The 19,442-nt window shown below is 37.7% G+C and overlaps 2 protein-coding genes and 1 pseudogene across 2 annotated transcripts; 2 read left to right on the top strand and 1 right to left on the bottom strand.

The window, feature by feature from the left end:
* Positions 1 to 7,822: 7,822 nt before the first annotated feature.
* On the top strand, positions 7,823 to 9,351 carry LOC137966565 (uncharacterized). The gene has a single exon (XM_068813231.1). It carries the CDS (start codon positions 8,003 to 8,005, stop codon positions 8,567 to 8,569), a length of 567 nt encoding a protein of 188 aa, XP_068669332.1. The 5' UTR covers positions 7,823 to 8,002; the 3' UTR covers positions 8,570 to 9,351.
* Positions 9,352 to 9,786: 435 nt separating this feature from the next.
* LOC137965316 (uncharacterized) lies at positions 9,787 to 11,223 on the top strand (annotated as a pseudogene).
* Positions 11,224 to 11,465: 242 nt separating this feature from the next.
* On the bottom strand, positions 11,466 to 17,245 carry LOC137966746 (uncharacterized). The gene is made up of 6 exons (XM_068813449.1): positions 16,926 to 17,245; positions 16,138 to 16,234; positions 12,546 to 12,724; positions 12,380 to 12,443; positions 12,240 to 12,301; positions 11,466 to 11,734 (listed from the first exon to the last, which is right to left on the bottom strand). Exons 1-5 carry the CDS (start codon positions 17,094 to 17,096, stop codon positions 12,285 to 12,287), a joined length of 528 nt encoding a protein of 175 aa, XP_068669550.1. The 5' UTR covers positions 17,097 to 17,245; the 3' UTR covers positions 11,466 to 11,734; positions 12,240 to 12,284.
* Between the last annotated feature and the right edge of the window lie 2,197 nt (positions 17,246 to 19,442).

The raw sequence follows: 19,442 nt of genomic DNA, 5'->3' as shown, positions 1-19,442 counted from the left end.
TTATTGGTGAAGACTGGACTAAGGATGATAGTCACTCGTACGCACCTTCCTTAGTTCGACCTTGAGAAAGTGTTGCCTCCGTGCAAAGATCATTCACAAGAAAATAAATAGGTATGAATTCAATGGAAGTATTATTATATTTACATAACTATGAAATAGAAATAAGATTCTTTGCATGGCAGGAACACAAAGAATATTATTTAAGGAAAATTTGCGTGAGGGTGTAGAGAGAGATTTGTAACCAAAATGAGTAATAGGAAGACCCATGTCATCACCAATCACGATGTCATCAGTGTCGTCATGAGTATGAATAGAGAGATTACTCAAGTCGGTGGTAACATGGTGTGATGCTTCGCTATCTAGAAACAAAGTTGAATCAGTAGGAGAGATGGCGGTTGCAAGATGTACTCGTCGTTGCCATTATACCAAAGGACGAGGTTTCTAGTGAGGAGGTTGGTGAGGAGCCTGTTGTGGTGGCAAGAGCGGTTGCATCTGACGAAAGACAAGACACTGTGGAATGATGTGTCCTTTTTCATAACACCATTGGCAATGACTGGGGTAGGGTTGAGGCTGAGATCGACCATTCGAAGTGGGTGTGATGAGACTTGAGGCAGGAGTTGTCGGTAGGTTGTAGGAGAACACCCCAACTTGTCGTTGATTACAATTACCTAACTTGCTAGAATAGGCGCGAACATTGGCTGGATTTGCAGAAGCTTGAAGTGGAGAGGAGTGAGTTTGATGGACACGTAGCAAGATTTCCTTGTTGATGGGTTTTTTCATGCAGTTTATCGAAAGAAATAGGCATGTAATGGCTATTGATAATATCAACAAGTTGTTTGTAATCATCGTCGAGTCCATAAAAAAATTTCTTAGTGAAATCTACTTCATCCATAGGTTTACCAAGGGCCGCAAGTTCATCATCACGAGTTCTAAATTACATATACTTAGAAATTGTTTGGTATCCCTTAGTGGCATGCTTGATTTGTTCCTTGATCTACTTGATGTGACCGCACGAAGGGCGGACATAAGTACGGGCCAGAGTATTCCAGGTTTCATGAGAGGTCTGTGATTGAGTGATAAGAGGAATGAGAGGCGGCGTGAGAGAGCAGACAAGAGTACCAAAAATCAGCTTGTCCTGACAAAGCCATGTATGATATTTGGGATTGGGAGCGGTGAGATTATTGACTGTCTTTTTGGTTGAGGGCGCAAGATGAGAGTCATTAACGAACTTGCAGAGATCATAATCAATAAGAATGACTTTCATCTGAAGCTTCCAACAAAGATAATTGGTGGATGTGAGTTTGATAAAATTGTGGAAGTTGATCACTGTAAGAAGTGTGGTACGGTCATGGGCATTAGGAATGGTGGTTTGAGTATCTTCAGGAGCCATGACCACAAAGTTAGACGAGGCTCAGAAAAGTAGTAGGTTATAGGTGGCAGTAATACACAATAACTGGCGGCACTATGACAAGAAGTGAGGCAAGCAGCTTGTTTTTTTTTTTTACTGTCGCACGTGTAAGAGGCACACAGGCATCAAACTTCTTCTTCCTGAACTCCTATTTAATAAAAAAAATTAGATTAAACCAAAGATCAACAACATGAAAATGGGAGGAAGAAGAGGGAAGAATGTTGGAAGATGGGCCCAGGCCCACACGACCAAGGAAGGCCGACATATCTAAGAGTATTGTAAGATGGGCCACACGAGTAAGGAAGGTTTATATATCTAAGAGTATTGTAAGATGTGTTACACGACCAAGGAAGACCCACATATCTAAGAGTATTGTAAGATAGGCTCAAGACCAGAAGAAGTAGGACCCACGAAGATTACCACGAGTTGGCATCCTTATTAAATAAGTTGGAAGATCAAGTGAGACTCACAAAGATAACCACAAGCTAGTTGGAATATCAAGAAGGACTCACAAAGATAACCACTAGCAGGTTAGAAGATCAAATGGGAACCACAGAGATAGCCACAAGCTGGATCTTTATCTTATGGTCACGTCCTCATAGAAAAGTTCTAGTTTGAGTTATGTTATCTTCTATTATATTGAGTTATTTAATTATGCTAGGACTTATCTTTAAGTGTTAGAGTTTGGTTGTAATTGGGATAAAGGTAGTTTTATTGTAATTGGATTCTACTACCTTCCTCTATTATAAATAGAGGTTCATGTACTCTGATTATAATAAGTCAATGAAGTATTTCTCTTTTCCATAAATTCAACATGGTATCAGATCAAGTTATGTGAGTTGACTCGGTCAACCCACAAAGATAATGTGATCCTTTTCTGATCTATTAATTCAAGCAGTTTAGGTTTCGTATTTATCTTTTTGTAGTCCCTACACCTGTTAGTTGTTTTATGTTTTTAAACCTCTATACTAAGATTTTCATAATGTAAAATATATATTGAAGGAAATATATTCGAGACTACTTTCCAAGGAAAAATGATTTTTTTCCAATCGGAATTATCTACAAAGAGAAATCAATATTTGAAGCAACTAAGGTTAGATTGCAAAAAAGGTTCGAGCAGTAACAGAAAGCTTCCACTTCCGAGGTATTTTATGCTATAAATAAATAAACTTTATATGAATAAATATATATCCAAAGAAATATATATAAGTCTATTTTCTTACCTATTCAACCAATTCTCGATCTGAGTTATCTACAAAGAGAAATTGATATTTGAAACAGTGAAGGTCAGATTGCAAAAGAGGTTCGAGCAGCAGCAGAAAGCTTCAACTTCCGAGGTACTTTATGCTATCAAGAACGAGACTTTATATGGAAATTTGTATCAAAAGAAATATCTATAAGTCTATTTTCTTACCTATTCAAAAAATTCTCGATCTGAGTTTTTTATAAGGAGATATTGATCTTGAAAGAGTCAATGGTCAAGCAGGCGAAAGGAGAAAAATGTACAAAGTTCGGCCAGATTACTATGACTGAAATCTATTAGATTATTTATCTTACAAGAAGTATAATTTATGAAGAGAAATTATACTTGGATGAAATTTATTTAAGTCTAGTTTCATAAGGATAAAATTTCATGTCAATCTGATCTATATTTAAAGATATATTCGTGTTGGAAGAATCAAAGGTCATGCTAGTATCTTGTTGCATTGAAAAATCCGAATTTAAGCCAATTGTTTTGTGTCATTTTTTGAGTTGCTATATCAGGAAAATATCTCACTTCTCCCTGGTTTAAGGGCTTATTACTAAATCTATGTTATTTGGACTTATTACTACATCTATGATATTTGGTTCAAGTTGGGATCACTGCCATTACCTCCCAGCTTGAGGGGAAGAAGTACAAGAAAGAGGTATTTTATTCCATATGTTGTGGATAAGTTTTATGTAACCAAAATATTTAAGAAAGGGGGTATACAAAAGATGAAGCTTTTTCATCTAAGAAGAAATTTTTGCATCAGATTATTTCATGGGTCCTTTTACAAGGTTTATTATTTTGGTTTGTGTTATATGGGCCCAAGCCCATTTCAGTTGCAGCTATTATGTCTCTTTGGATGAGATATTATTATTGAAGAAGTGGTGACTTCATTATCCTTTTTCATACCCTCCATTATTTGACTCTCACAAATATCTTTGGGCTAACCCCTATTGTAACCTTATTAGTGTTGCTACGGTTGGGACACCGTGATTGAGGATTTTATAAGGGTTGGCCCAAAGATATTTGAACGGGAGTGGGGGTAGGGGCGGGGGAGATGGGATGGGACAATGAAGAGTTGAGAGTTGCAAATGTGGAACGGTCCTCGGTGGCATGGCCCTAGAAACGACGGCTTTCAGAGGCTCTATCAGAGCTCGACTTATGCGTGGACGAGCATGTGGCACAAAGAGGAATATCCAGAGGGGCTTGGTAGACACTACAACGATGGGCAGGAGAGAGTTGCGGCTCTAGGTCTTCAGAGGTATTGTTCAGAGAGAGAAGACATTCGGGCCCGCTTTGATACCATACAGAAGAATCGGAAGGAAGAAACAAATAATTCACCATGTTTTTCATTGATGAGAAGACATGTATTTGTAGATTTACAACTAGTGTCATAGCATTTACAAGTCTTCAACAACGACACAACTCTTCAGGGGTTCCCAAAGTGTTATGGCATCCCCCAACTCATCAAAATGACCATTTTTATCAGAGGTAGCAACAACTTAAATTGTCTCAGAAAGGCAATGCTCAGACACAACAATAGACCTATGGCACATGCACACATGCCCAACTGTTGTTGCATAGGCATGTGCATCAAAGCAACATGCACATGTGGTCAAGGCAGACCACACATCGTGTGCGTAGGTTGTAAGCCAGTGGTTGGCAATTGACTGTTCAATTCGAAATTTAAAATTTGAATTGTGGTTCATCCAAATGGATTAGGATGAAGTTTTTTAGGTAGTTTAGGGCATACATGATAATGTCATATTTAAATATGAAAAAAGAGATAATTATCTTGCTTAGGTTGCAAGATCCCTAAAAAAATCCTTAAAAGTAGAAAATAGAAAAAAAAATTAGGTTGTGTTTGGAACACAGAAAGTGGAGAAAAAAGAAAAAAAGAGAATATAAAAAGAAATAGAAAAGAGAAGAGATTTTTTTTCTTGTTTGGATGCCCATGGAAAATGAGAGAGAAAATGAAAGAGAAATATAGTTTCTCTTGTTTGATATACGTGACAAATAACAAAAATAGGAATATCTTAAAAAAATTTATGATTAAATTTTTTTTCACAAGTTTTTATTTATTTTCTTTTCTCCCCAAATTTCATCATTTTGTGAAAGTATTTCTTTTCTTTTCTGAGGGTTCAAGGCCCTTTATGTATCTTCTCATGCGTGCTAAGGTTGTGTTTGGAACACAGAAAATGGAGAGAAGAAAAAAGGAAGAGAAGATGAAAAGAAAAGAAAGATTTTTTTTTTCTTTTCTCTTGATTGGATGTATGTAGAAAATGAAGAAGAAGAAAAAAATAATAACGTTTTATAATTTTGATGATTAAGATTTTCTCTCAAGTTTCTAGTTCTTTTTTTAATCTCCCCAAATTACATCATTTTGTGAGAGAATTTATTAACTAAGAGAGAAAATGAATTTCTCTCTTTTGTTTTTTTCCCTTACTGATTCTCTATTGACAAGCACAAAAAATAACTCTCTCCCCTTTTCTTTTATTTTCCAAATAGGCTCTAAGAGTCTATTTGTAACCCATGGAAAGGAAAATAAAATAAAATAAAAGGGGAGAAAAAAGGTATTTTATGTTGTTTGGCAGCATAGAATCATTAAGAGAAAAGAAAATAAGAAGAAAATCATTTTCTCCCTTAATTAATAAATTCTCTCACGAAATAATGGAATTTAGGGAGAATAGAAAAGAAATAGAAACTTGATAGAAAATTTTAATCATTAAAATTTTAAAATATTACTAGTTTTCTTTTCTTTTCCATTTTCGCATGTATCCAAACAAAATAAATTATATTTCTCTTCCATTTTTTTTATCATTTTCCATAGGCATCCAAACAAGAAAAAAAAAACTCTTTCCTTTTCTTTCCTTTTCTCTTTTTTTCTTTTCTTTCTCTTCCATTTTCTCTCTCATTTTCTATGGACATCCCAACAAACGAAAAAAAAACCTTTTTTTTTCTCTCCAATTTGATGTTCCAAACGCAGCCTAAACAAGGATTTTGTGAAAAGTGCTCCGATTGATCGTTGATGTGCGTACCTCTGTTGTTTTATGAGGTCATTGCTAGGGGTGGCATCGAGCCGAGCCGAACCCGAACCTGCCTATGTTCGAGCCGAGTTTGATTTAAATATTTCAAACTTGAGCTCGAGCCCAATAATTTTAGCTGAGCTCGAGCTTCAACATTCATTTAAAACTTTTCAAAAAATACATGTCTCAAGTTCGAGTTCCAACATACATTTAAAACTTTTTAAAAAATACATGTCAAATAAATTATATATAAAATTATGCATACATTTTACATAAAATTGGGCATAAGGGTGGCATTGAATCCGACTGAGTCCGAACCTTGTTTGAGCCGAGCTTGATTTAAATATTTTGAACTCAAGCTCGAGTAGACCCAACCCTAATCTCGAGCCTAGAATAGTAATTGAGCTCAAGCCTAATAATTTTAACCGAGTTCGAGCTCGAGCTCAAGCCTGTTCGAGCTTAACCTACATTTAATACTCTACATAAAATATATGTCAAATAAATTATATATAAAATTATGCATACATTTTAAAAAAAGAATAATAGGGGAGGTTTGGAATTGAATCTCCAAAATGGATTATAATGTATCAATATTAATCTTTTTTACCCCAAATGTTGTCTAGCTTATTTTGTAATTTTTGAATCTGCCCATAAACTTACTATGGCCTCCTTAGTGCCCCTAGTTAAAAATTTATATTGTAGAAAAACTAAATTTTTTTTTCCTATGATACATATTTCCAAAAAAAAAAAACTTTTAAATAAAATCCTATTACTAACTTACTAGAAAATTACAAGAAATATTTTAAAATATTCTTAGGAAAGTTAAATGGACCTCTTATTGCCTCTTATAGGGAAATAAATAAAATTAATAATCAATCTAATATATTACTATATTTATCAATAAATTTTTAATCAAGTAAAATGTCAAACACAAAATTGCTATTAAAATTGCCTCATGTTCAAAGTATTACAGCATCAACTGTTAAATACTTATTCAAAAATATTTTATACGGTTTTCTACTCCATCTTGGCAGGAAAATTTAACTTAGAAAATTATATGATTTTTAAAAAGAATTTTCAATTAGAAAAATGTTTACAAAAAACATGAGGCACTAATAGTCCCTAGAAACATTTCTACTAAAATGTTTTTTCAATTTCTTCACGAGCCATGAGGAAAAGACAGCTGGAGTTTAAGAAAGAGTTTTTTTTCACTTGCTTATGATCTCGCACATGCGAAATCGTTTTCGGGGGTGAGGGGGGGAGGGCACTTATTTCTCCCCTTAACTTAGGTATCTTTGGTTTTTCTCCGAGGACGTAGAGGGAAGGGGCTTAGCAGCACCAACGAGGACCTGTCATTGAGGATGATGGCCGCGACGACATAAACAGCGGCGACAGAAACAAAGGCGACAAAAATAGAGGCGAAGGCAGGCGAGGAGAGGAATAAATTGAACTGACGGCGACAGCACCGGATGGGAGGGACGGTGACGAGGGGAGGAAGAATTCTCTCCCCCTCGCTCTCATTCTCACTCCCGCTCCCCCGCTCTCGGTCCCGACTCACGAGCTTTCTAACCGAACTATGGTTTGGTTTAGTCCGGCTCATTAACACAAACGAGCCCTATCTGGATCTCGAACTCGGTTTAAGATCCAGATAAATCGAATCGAACCAAATTGGTACTGAACTAAGTTCGAGCAGTTCGTGAACCGGTTCGGTTCGATGTTACCCCTAGTGGCTTTTCGTCGACATCCCAATTACCCAATAATTTTGGGCAATCTGATATTCTGCAATGATCCAAGCCTGTTCAAAGTCCAACGGACATGGCTCCTCTCTCTTTACCAAGAAAAAGCTTCTATTAAAACCTACCCAACTTTGGCTACTTTTAGCCACTTTCAGTGCCCACTCACATACTAAAGTTACTAACCACTCCCAAAATCCCTTTCCTTCTTCTGCACTCTTGCCTGTTTTCGCTGTTGATCCTCACCGCCGTGTTTTGAACTGAACTAAGTTCGAGCAATTCGTGAACCGGTTCGGTTCGATACGATATTACCCCTAGTGGCTTTTCGTCGACATCCCAATTACCCAATAATTTTGCGCAATCTGACATTCTGCAATGATCCAAGCCTGTTCAAAGTCCAACGGACATGGCTCCTCTCCCTTTACCGAGAAAAAGCTTCTATTAAAACCTACCCAACTTTGGCTACTTTTAGCCACTTTCAGTGCCCACTCACATACTAAAGTTACTAACCACTCCCAAAATCCCATTCCTTCTTCTGCACTCTTGCCTGTTTTCGCTGTTGATCCTCACCGCCGTGTTTTGACGGATGACATCCCCACTACCGGCAATGGACGATTCCTGCCGAACGAATCAGGGATCCACCAGTATCCACATTACGGCCCTGGATGGCATCGTGAACGTCAATTCCCTCTTCACCCTCGGCGTGTTCATCGGGTTGGCCTGGAACCCAGTCGATCCCAACAACAATCTGGTGGATAATCCCGCTTGCCTTGCCCATCGTTTCCACGCCGAGAACCTCGTTACCTTCCATGTCTTCTCCTTTGGCTGCTTCCTCTTCTCCAGCCTCCTCGCGCTCGCCCTCAAGCAAGGCTTCCGCCTCTCCCAGCGGGTCACTCACCCTTCTGCTCTCGATGTTATTCCCGCCTATGTAAACAAGACCCTCCTCCGCGCGGTGCTTCTCATCTGTGCCATTGGATCCGTCTCCGGCTCCCTCTTTCTCGTTCTGGCGCTCGTCAATTTAGCCCAGATCAAGCTCGGGACTTTGAGTTGCGGGAGCCCTTTAACTTTTGGGGCTGTTGTGCCGCTCCTCATTTTTGTCCCTGCGGGGCTCTTAATCTACACCGGGGTCGTGCTTTATGCTTTCACACGATAGATTCTGGAATCCTTTCTCCTTCTAGTAATGATTTCGGTGTTGTTGCAGGTACTGCATTCATTTGTGATTTTCCTTTTATTTGACTCCCACTGTCATTTATGATTGCTCCTCTAAATCTACCACGCTTCCACTGAAATTTCTGAGTTTTCCAATTTCCCATTGCTCTAATACAAAGTTTAGGGGTGCTTTTGTGGGAATTTGATTGTGATTGCTACTGAGAGTCCCATACGGTTAAGTTTTTAATCTCCAATGAGATACGAGTGGAAGAAGACACTACCTGGTTAATATCAGACTCCGACTACTTGAATTGGAGTTCTATGAACTGGGAAGTCCTGTTAGCGTCTCTTGGCGTAAAAACACTATTATCCAAAATAAACTTAGCCTATGCATAGAGTGTTCTTAAGGAGATTACATAATTGATCTTCAATACCCGGACTTTTCGAGAATTGATTTCTTTGTCTGCCAGTTAGCTACCCTTTCTGAGACTCCCTGGAGCAGAAATTTTTGATTTCTGAGACATGACAAGTTCCAAACTTAAATATCTTGATTGACTTATTCATCTCTCATAAGGGTTTGAGGTGTGGCGGTCGCGGAGTATGATTTTTCTTTCTTTGGGACGCTTTGTTGCATCTGGAATCTGATTTCCCAGTTCATCCACATATCTCAGCTGTATTATCTAATTTATCACCGCCCAAATCAGTAACTGGACTGACTGTTATTGTATATTTTCTCCTTTGTCTATTGTCAGTTGAACTGTTATCAGCTGCCAGATAATTTGTAATACTGTGTGGGAATCTAGACTAATATTTTGCAGATCGCCGCGTTTTACTCGTCAAAAAGGATAAAGAAATCCTTCAATTCAATCGGATCTTACCGTCAATGTTAAGTGAAATGGACAAACGGTGATATTTTATGCTCTTCCTCACCAAAACTACACTCATATTTCGAATTCCAATGAAATTCATCGAAGTAAATTGCAATCAACTCTTGACTTCTTCCCCTTTGGAACGGCGCGCCTCTTTCCCGTTCTTCTTTGCACAGACGTCTCTCTAATGGCTAAAGAGCAGTCATCGACCATCTTCAGTTTCCGGTACGGCTGCTATTTCCTCTTTACCCTTTCATCCTTCTCTTCCCTCTCTTTCTCACTGCTCAAGCACTTGCAACACCCAAGCCTCCATCAATCCCCTCGACCCAAGTCCACTTGATCTCCTCTCTTCCCTTCTGCATGGAATCATCTCTCCTTCTCTCGAAACCCACCTCCAAGGCTCCTTAAGCTCGCCGTCTTTGTGAAAAAATGGCCCCAAAAGGAATCAAGCTGGAGGGCTGGAGCGACATGCCCTGACCCTCTACCTTGTCCTCTCGAAAAAAGGTCACGAGGTCCACATCTTCTCCACCTCCTCCTCGAACTCCTCCTTCCCCTAATATCCGTACCCAATTTGAAATTCCACCTCTCTCGACCACTGGCTGCCGGTTACTTGACCATGCTCGAGCATGGAGCAATTCCGCGCTCAAAATTCCTCTCACAAACCGTTTGACATGATCCACACTGAAAGTGTCGGTCTTCTCTATACTCCGGCACGGAATCTTACCCATTTAGCGGGGCATGGGATAGCATAGGAAACCATTCGCTCTGATATCGTTCAAGAGCTAACCCGAACCCGGAAGAGCCTCAATCTTTTTCTTTGGCAGAAAGAATTGTTAAGATTCGTGGTAGAGGTAAAATTCATCCCCAGTTATGCCCATCACGTAGCCACCAGTGACCTCGCAGGAGATGTTTTAAAGAGGTTTTACATGCTCCCTGAAGAACGAGTCCATGTGATTCTAAATGGTGTCGATGAGAACATCTTTAAGCCTGATGTCCATAGGGGTCAAGACTTCCGGCAAAAATTCCAAAGTGCCTCTAATGATCGGAATGGCTGGGAGATTGGTGAAGGACGAAGGACATCCAATAATATTGAATCTTTAAATCAGATTTTCATGGTGGACGAGGCTTTCCGAACAAAAGTCTTAGTTCTGGTTGCAGGAGTCTTGGAACAAACATAATCGTTGAACAGAACCAACTCGCTGGGTTCTATAATGCACTTGATACTTTTGCAAATTAACATTAAGATCTCAGGGAGTAGATCATACATTACTAGAGGCTATGCTGTCCTGAAAGCCATTTTTGGCAACGAAATTTGCCACCATAATGGAATCGTCAGCCTCGATCTAGGCTACAGCTTTTCACCGACAGTAGCTTCCATGAAGGAAGTTCTTTACAGAGTTTTGCGAGACGGGAAAGGTGTTTTTGGGAAGAAGGCGAGGCAGCGAGACATACTCCTGAAGCTTTTCACTTCACTGCCGCTAAAATGGCAGCGGCTTATGAAAGGCTCTTCCTTAGCATCTCTAAACATAAAACTGACACGAATTACTGCAAGTACCCACTTCTTTCCGCCAGATTCTTCTTTGTTCAGTTCTGGCTCTGTTATAAAATCCCAGTGAAGCAAGAAGAATTTCTGTTGGAGAAGCGAGTCGGCAATTACTTCAGTGAAGGTTTTTTGCCTTCTTGGGCTAGTTGTTGTTTTAGGTGTAGCGGGATAGGAAAATCCGATGAAGCTGGAGAATGTGGCAAGTGTAACCCTGACAGGGAAGCCATTGAACCGGCTCCTTGTTAGTGACAATTGCTGCTCGCAGATAAAGAGAATAGGTCAGAACCCAAGATGTCTCCGTTCTGTGATGCTTCCGAATACAGCTAAAGAGTTCTGGACTAAGCCAGAGATTGCCATGACAATTCCAAAACGTTGTAACAATGCCAACAGGCCAGAGGGCATGAAATGCGAATTTGAATTTTTGAAAGAGAGGATGAGGGAGAAGAAAAAGAGAAGATAGCTTCAAGAAACTGGTCTGGACTGATAAATGAGCCTCCATGTCTTACAAACATACTATCTTATTGCTATTATATCTTTTTAACAGAACAATATAACCCACACATGGCTAAAAAGTACAAACATTGTAGTCACAAACAGCAGAGAGTAAGAACAGGCAAAGATAAAGCTTTACAACACGTTGACGCATATTCCTTCATACAAACGTTCTTTAATGAGATCTACTCGATGCCCCTTTGTAGTGGAGCCACAGCCATGGTATCGGTAGCATTACTATAGTATTGTTGACTTTACAAAATCCCTGTCAACCAAGAAGGTTTTAAGAATCAATACATTTTGAGTTTCAGAAAAAAAAATAGATATTGAAGCGGAGCACCAAAAATAAGCCAACAGTCATTCAGTCAGATCCATATCCCATGTCTCTATTGACTTTTCTCAATATATTGGAGAATCATTTGTGGTCATTTGGAAACTCAAGAAATAAGATTTAATCTTCATCTGTCATTCAATTGGAAACGAAAGAAATTAACAGGAACTGTAAATCTCATTTCCCCCGGCTTACCACACTATTCTTAAACAGTATTTTATCTTCTTATTTCCATAACTCAGCTCTCCCGCTTTTCTTTTTACTTCTTCAAAGATTAGAAACAGGTCATAAAAGAAATCTTTGGTTTATGTAGAAGTTGGTACTCAGGGTGAAGGGTTTACACCATCAAGATATGAGAAGCCTAAAAAAGTCTGGAAGTTTAAAAAAAAAATCAGATTTTTAACACACAAGTGAAAAGTGCAAGAAAGAGACAACAAACCTTAAGCAGATGGAGAATGCCCTTCCATCCTGGAAAAATGATACTTCAATAATAATATGATCCTGGAGAGAAGAAAAAGAAGTATAAAGCATGAATATTGGTTCAGCTTGATGTACGCATCCTCAAAAAGTAAGGAATACCTTGCCACCAATTCCCTCTTGGACTACCTCCATCTGAAACATCCTCTCCACTATTATTACCGAACTGAACACGTTGACCATAGTATTAGAAGTCTACTGGAGTAACCAACCAAAAAAATAAATAATAATCATTTGGTAATTTCATAATCCCAGAATGAATACTCACTACAGTGGGTGTTCCAGTACTGTATGTATTGGTCGTTGAGGATTCAAAATTATCTCGGCCACCATAATGTACAGATGAGCTGAGAAGGGTATGTTCAACTAGTTCACTTGTCCAACCTGAAGCTCCATCCTTGTTGGAAATGTTGCGACCATCTCTTTCTGCAGCTTGAGAAACTCCATCTGTAAAAACAGTAAAATTTTGAACATTTTGTAATTTTCACAGAAACTATATAGGTTCTAAAATACGGTAAGCAACCACAGGGGCCTCCTTGGAATGTCAATACTTTTATCTCTGTCAGAAACACAGAAGAATTATGAAGCAGGATGAAGAAAAGGATGATTGCAGATACATTTCCCTCAGGGGTAAAAGGTGAAATAAGATAGAATAACAAGGCAAAAGGTCAAAGAGACTACATATTAACAAGATATATTCATGTACACTGGAACTAGAGATACTGCAATTAGTATTCCAGCCAACCCCGACTAGAATGAGTTGCTCTTCAATTCAGACTAGCAGTAAGCACTCGAGAGATCTGATTCTTTGTGGAAAACGACCTCATAATTTCTTAGTGAATAATTGATGACTCAGAGTTAACCCAAAGAAGTTTATCAAAAGAAGCAAAAAGAAAGTATTTCTCTGGCACAAAACTAGAAATGTCTTAACAAATATAGAAACCTGTACTTTTGACATGTTGATTTCTTGGGCAGCACATAAATACAAAAAATCTCAAGGGAAAGAGAGGGAGGTGTTTAGATGAATTTGAGCCAAGAGGAAGAGGCTTGGATGCTCTACCCCATGTCTTGAGGTTGTATTTATAATTGTAGAAAGGCGTTTACAATGACTACAATGCCCTTAGGGCAACATGATTCAAAAGGAAAAAAACATTAGAGGACATACACTAACTTGCATAATTACAATTCAATGTTATCTTTATGAAAGTTCTCCTTATTTACTAGCCATGCCACCCCTACACACATGAGTGTCTTTTAACATTCTCCTTGATTCATCTTCTTCTTGTTCATGTTTTACCTATAGTCTTCATCTTATTCTCATTTTGTCTCCCCCTTACTTAGATATTCTAGTCATATTAAATTTGTTTCCCACAACACATGGAATTCTTCATTATTGGTTACTTTTTTTTTGTACTTCTTCTTCTATTTCTCTCCTTCAAGTTGTGGATCTCTTTGTTCATTATCAAGAGATCCAATTTGCACAACATAATAGTGAGAGAAGAAAAATCACTCCTAACCATACGACAAAGCTCCATACACCAATCAAAATAGTCATAGTCTGAAACACACTCCGCTCAATTTCAATGGCAGAAAAACAATCTAACTTTAGGGCACAACAAAGAGATTACTCACTTTGTAAGGGTAGCTCAAACACAAATTATCTCTTGGGTAAAGAATAAAAGGCTTGACTTAAACTAGATATTGGGCACACTCTTATACTTTTTAGGTAGTGGGTCTATGTATTACTCTGAGGTGATGAAAACACTAGATTAACAAAAAAATACAAGAACGAATCAACTTTAACTAGAAGGAAGTGACTATGCAACACTCATACTTTCAAACAAATCTAGAATGTGACCTTTTCTTTTTGAAAAATTAAGGGAGACTATAAAGGTAGAATTGAATTAACTTACAAATTTGGCCAAGTATGACTTTTGGGAGGTGACCAAGTTTGATTTAAGAGGGGGATAAAAAAATTAATTTATCTATGAACATGATGACTAAGGAAACTTAAAAACCCCCAATATGAAAGTTTTGAGATGGAACATGAAAACTTTCTAAAAATAGACTTCTCATATAAGACAAATACTTTTTAACACAACTTCACCAATTCGGAAAGAAAATATTCAAGAAATAATTTATAGAATAAAGGAGATTTAAGACATTGATATTTAGAATTTAGAATGAGCAAATAAGACTTTGTAATTCAAAATTTCAGACTTTGTCAAAAAAGGAAACTAAACTCGTGTGGGGAAAACTCCAGTCAAAGAAACTAATGTAATGTGAGATCAAATAAAGGAACTAAGGAAGGAAAGATACTCTATAAGTTAGTAAAATATTTACTAGAGTTTGTAAATAAATAGGAAACTTAACCAATATTAGAAACTAAAAAAGTGACACAAAAAAAATGGCTTAAATTCGGATTTTTGCATGCAACAGGCTACCACCATGACCTTTGATTATTTCATTGTGGATATCTCTCTCTAGATAGATCAGATTGAAAAACAGTTTATTGGGATAAAAGTAAACATATATCTTTTTTTGAGATATAATTCTCAATATAAATTCTCAGTCATGTGGGTATAAACTGTTAAAAAAGGTGAGGCTTTTTTATGTTATACAAAAAAAATTTGCTGCTTTAAATGTCAATTTCTCTTTCTAGAAAAATTTTATTCCATCAACTCTTTTTGAGTTGAAAACTAGACTCAAAGATCTTTCCAAGGGTCTATAATTGCTATATAAAACGTATGGTAAAAGAGGTAAGAAAACCAATAAAAACAGGAATTGGGAAAGAAACTAAAAGAAACAACTCTTTTTCATTTTTTTTCCTTTTCTTCTTCCTCCCTTTCTTCTCCATCTTCTTCTCCTGTTCCACATCAGATCTTTGCTTGCTCTGATACCATTTTTGATTTCTAGGGCCAACACATAAACACGAGATCTTAAGGGAAGGAGAGAAGAGAGGAAATCCAACTCTTGGGAGAGAGAAGAGAGGAGAGAAGATACCAAGGGAAAGAAAGAAGAGGAAAAGAGAGAAAAGTGTAAGAACAAATATGAGCCAAGAAGAAGAGGTTTGGATGCTCTACCCCATGGCTTGAGGTTGTATTTATAATTGTGGAAAAATGTTTACAATGATTACAATGCCCTTAGCGCTACATGATTCACAAGGAAAAAAACAAAAGAGGACATACACTAGCTTGCATAATTATAATTCTATGTTTATCTGTATGAAAGTTCTCCTTATTTACTAACTAGGCTACCACTACATACGTAATGTTTTTTTGTTTTTTTTTTTACATGACAGAAACTAATTTAACAACAAATATGTTCTATATACTTTAATTGTTTATTTTAAGCATCAGCACTTTGAAGATACTAGAATAAGCTTCTTCTTTGTCCTAAATTAAACAAGTAATTTCTTGCTAGCGTGACAAAAAAATATTGAACTGGTTAACACCCAATTGGAAAAACTGAACAGACTGGACCAACTCTTTATGCAATTCAAAGTAAACAACTCCTAGATTACTCTGATGAAATTATAGTGGTAAAACAGTAAAGTGAGGATTAAAGCAATTGTAAGTTTTACCAAAAAAATAAAAAGAGCTTAAGAAGGCAGCAGGAGTATATTCTCGTACTTCTTTTCCTTCTCTATGAGGCTCATTATATATCCATAAGGTTCCACAATGAGCTAAAGACATGCAGTACAAACAACAACGTCTCAAAACTCCATCTATTCTCAAGAAGGGTGAGATGATAGTGTTCAGTAATTCAAAATAATTGACATATCTTAGGACTGAATCATGAAAAACAAATAAAACTATTCATATTCGTAGAACTATAGCATGAGGGATCACCGAAAAGACCTCCAGATTTTTGCTTAGCATGCCAAATCTTATATTCTGGTTGCTGCTTTTTCCACGAAAATGATGTCTCAGAAATTGATACTTCTCGCCTCACAGCCTGCACTCGTAAACAAGAGCATTTGGTTGGAAGTGGCTGAAAATTATCTAAAGAAGATCCTCCAAGAGAATCCAGGTTTTCATGTAGAAAAATCAGAAATAAAGAAAAAATTGGCACAAAATCCTCTGAAATCCCGACATTCACGGCTTTGCCAACCAGGAAAAATCCGTCCTTCCAGAAGTACGTGCCGTTCAAACTCCAAATCAGTAAATGATAAGAAAGAAATTAAATAATAATCCCTGGTACAAAAAGTAAATCTACAGGAGAAAATAATAGAAATTTAAGAGCACGCTGATGAAAAGAAACATCAGATAAGAAAAGACAACAGCATAATGTGGATTAGGAAATATCAAGATCAAATAACGATCACGAAGTGAAAAATAAATGAAAAAAAAGAAAAGAAAATCGATAATTTCCATAAGCATATTAAGATCAGAGACGGTAAATCATGATTAAGAATACCACCCAGAAAATAAAAAAAGATAAAAACAAACAAGACAACAACGACAGAGACGGTAAATCATGATTAAAAATACAGCCCAGAAAATAAAAAAAGTTAAAAAAAAAAAAACAGATAACAACGACAAAGCACATGAAAGAATAGCAAGATGACCGAAATGATCATTGCAATAACAAGAAGGATTGAATCGGGACTAACAAATATGGGTAACGAAAGATCCAGAAAACTAACCTTGTTACTACCAGATGAAAAAACAGAGTCGAAAATCCCTCCAGAAGACGAAAACTGCGACGGTTCCCTTCGGAAAAGCTCGGGAAGTTCGGATACTATGGAAGGTACGGTGGAAGTAGAAGTGGTTGTAGAAGAAGAAGAGGAGGGAGAGACTGGTATCTTAGCATCCATAGTTTCTCCAACCAACAAAACTAACAGCCCAGAAATAGATAAACTCCTACTAGTTTGTCTTACCAACCAACCGTCCCAAACGCAAATCAAAGGAACCGATGATTTCACAATCAATGGAAGCAGAAGCAGCTGAAGAAAATCATGTGAAAGTTTCAGAAAAGAAATGGGGTTTGTTCTGTTATCTCTCCCATGTGCTCACATTTATAGCTTTCTTTCAATCTCTCTCCTCACCCTCCCGATATCTCAGATTCCTAATAGCCGACTCCCGGTTTCCATCTCTCTCTCCGTCCCTCTGTGCAAATCTTTCTTTCAAACAGATAAGTGCCACGTGGGGCCATCAGATCCCCCCAAGTGGAACTCTGTCCACGTACCAACCCCTTCCCGCCACGTGTGAGAAACGGATAAAAACGGCCTTGGGACGTTGATGCCACCGAACGAGGGAAGAAAAAAGGGAAAAGAGATAAATGGTTGGATATACATTCAGATAAGGAATATAAGAGTGGAGTCAACTGTAGTCTCGATGCATTGAGCATATCCTCGTTTTCTAAGCTGCAGTTCTGGCCAAGGAAGAAGCTTATCTTCTTTGTCGGAAGACTCTAACCGTCTCTAATATCATATTATTAAATTGCATATATCCATCTTTCATGTATATGCTTTCTCTTCGACCCTTTCGCTTTTCCTTTGTTTTTATCTGGCACAGGGTAAATAAAATTGGACTGGAGGCTGGCTAAAGGATTGAAACGAAATGATGGGCTGCCATGGATGGCGACAATACTAGAAGGGGTCCACTGTTACGCCACTACCGGAGAGGGTCGCCGCGTGCACGTTGACGACTCTGTCCTTCTCGCTGCTTTCACGACACGTAGTTGAGACGTTTCTACAAACGGCTTGCTTCCACCGGATTTTCGTCTTCTCCGCTCACCTTGACACCATCCCCAACCTCCATTCATGAACGCATGCACTGCTGCACTCCTACCCAAAAATTTGTCCACACTGGATTATATATGGAGGCTCCATCCATGCGCTGTGCTTGTTGATTTTTAGAAACATATTTGTTTCATTTCGAAAGCAGAAAAGTTCAGATAGGTAGATTCGCATCGTCATTTGAACAAACAGTTTTCGCTCAATTATTTGGGGCCTTCAATTGCTGTCTGTGAGAAGATCTAAAGAGTCAACACAACTTCAAGTAACGCATCAATCTCTAATGTTTATGAACTTGTTTCGCAGTCAAGTGTCAACCCAGAAGAGATTCTCGTAAAGAAACTACTTGAGCTCATAGAGAATAGCGCCCATATGGATCGAGAGAATATTGCAACTTAATACTGGGACAAACTTTTTAGATTTCTATCTATTCTGATCTGACCCAGCGTTGGTCTATTAACTACTTTACAGACTCAGAAGACTAAAAGAAGCTAATATTTTTAGATCGAAAGGAAATAGAAAAAGAAAAAGAAGGTAGGAATTGATGCGTACCTTAAAACTGTCAGCGATTATTTGGCTTTTCAAGCGCTGCTTTAAGGATTCACCCAGCGATCTGAACCGAGAGTTGCTGCAAGCATATCTTTTATAATTTAACTTCAATGAATTGAATTGAAAGTCCCTGTCTCTGAAGGGAACCCAGAAAAACGAGAATAAAATTGGACCCTGTTCGTCTTGCTTGCCGTCCATGCAAATTCCAATCTCTGAAATGATTCTAATAGTTCAGAATCGCCTGTACAATAATGGAAACGAGATCTTTGTACCCAATAAAAATAGAAATGGATACGCACGAATCAGGCATGCTTCAATAGCCTAATAAACAATGGCGGATGCCCAACACGCTTTCGTGCGTCTGTCGAGATTGTTTAAATCTGTGCAAACACCCAATTCAAGAACATTTATAATTCTACAAAATTTGAATGAAACCATGAACAGAGAGCATCCCAAACTGGAAGATTATTATTCCGGGAACGAGTTTATTCGCATCTATACGAACATTTTGATTATTCGGCGCTCATGTCAAATTCAATCGTCAGAACCGATCGTCCAACTTACGGATCAAAATGAATAAGTATAACGAGTTGAGATAATTTGAACTGCTGAGTGGTGAATAAGGAAGACACCACTTTGGAACAATAGCTTAAACAAGGTAATTTAATTTCAAAAGCGAAAAACGCTCAAGTTTAGATGAAATCGATGGTAAAACATATACTTGGGTTTTGATATACATCCACAAATCTAAAAATAATGAAAATGCCGGTTCAAATTAGCTTGCTACAATGAAATATATGAATTGAAAGTAGAAGATCAATGATTCTAACATAGTCTAATAGCTAGTTTTTTCTTTCTTCTCTGATCATATGATTG

The sequence above is a fragment of the Aristolochia californica genome, unplaced genomic scaffold (genome assembly GCF_029961685.1).
Source record: "Aristolochia californica isolate CCGP_79_NKW_82.1479 unplaced genomic scaffold, dmAriCali1.0.hap1 SCAF_5, whole genome shotgun sequence".
NCBI lineage: Eukaryota > Viridiplantae > Streptophyta > Magnoliopsida > Piperales > Aristolochiaceae > Aristolochia > Aristolochia californica.
This window is presented reverse-complemented; position numbering and strand designations above follow the sequence as displayed.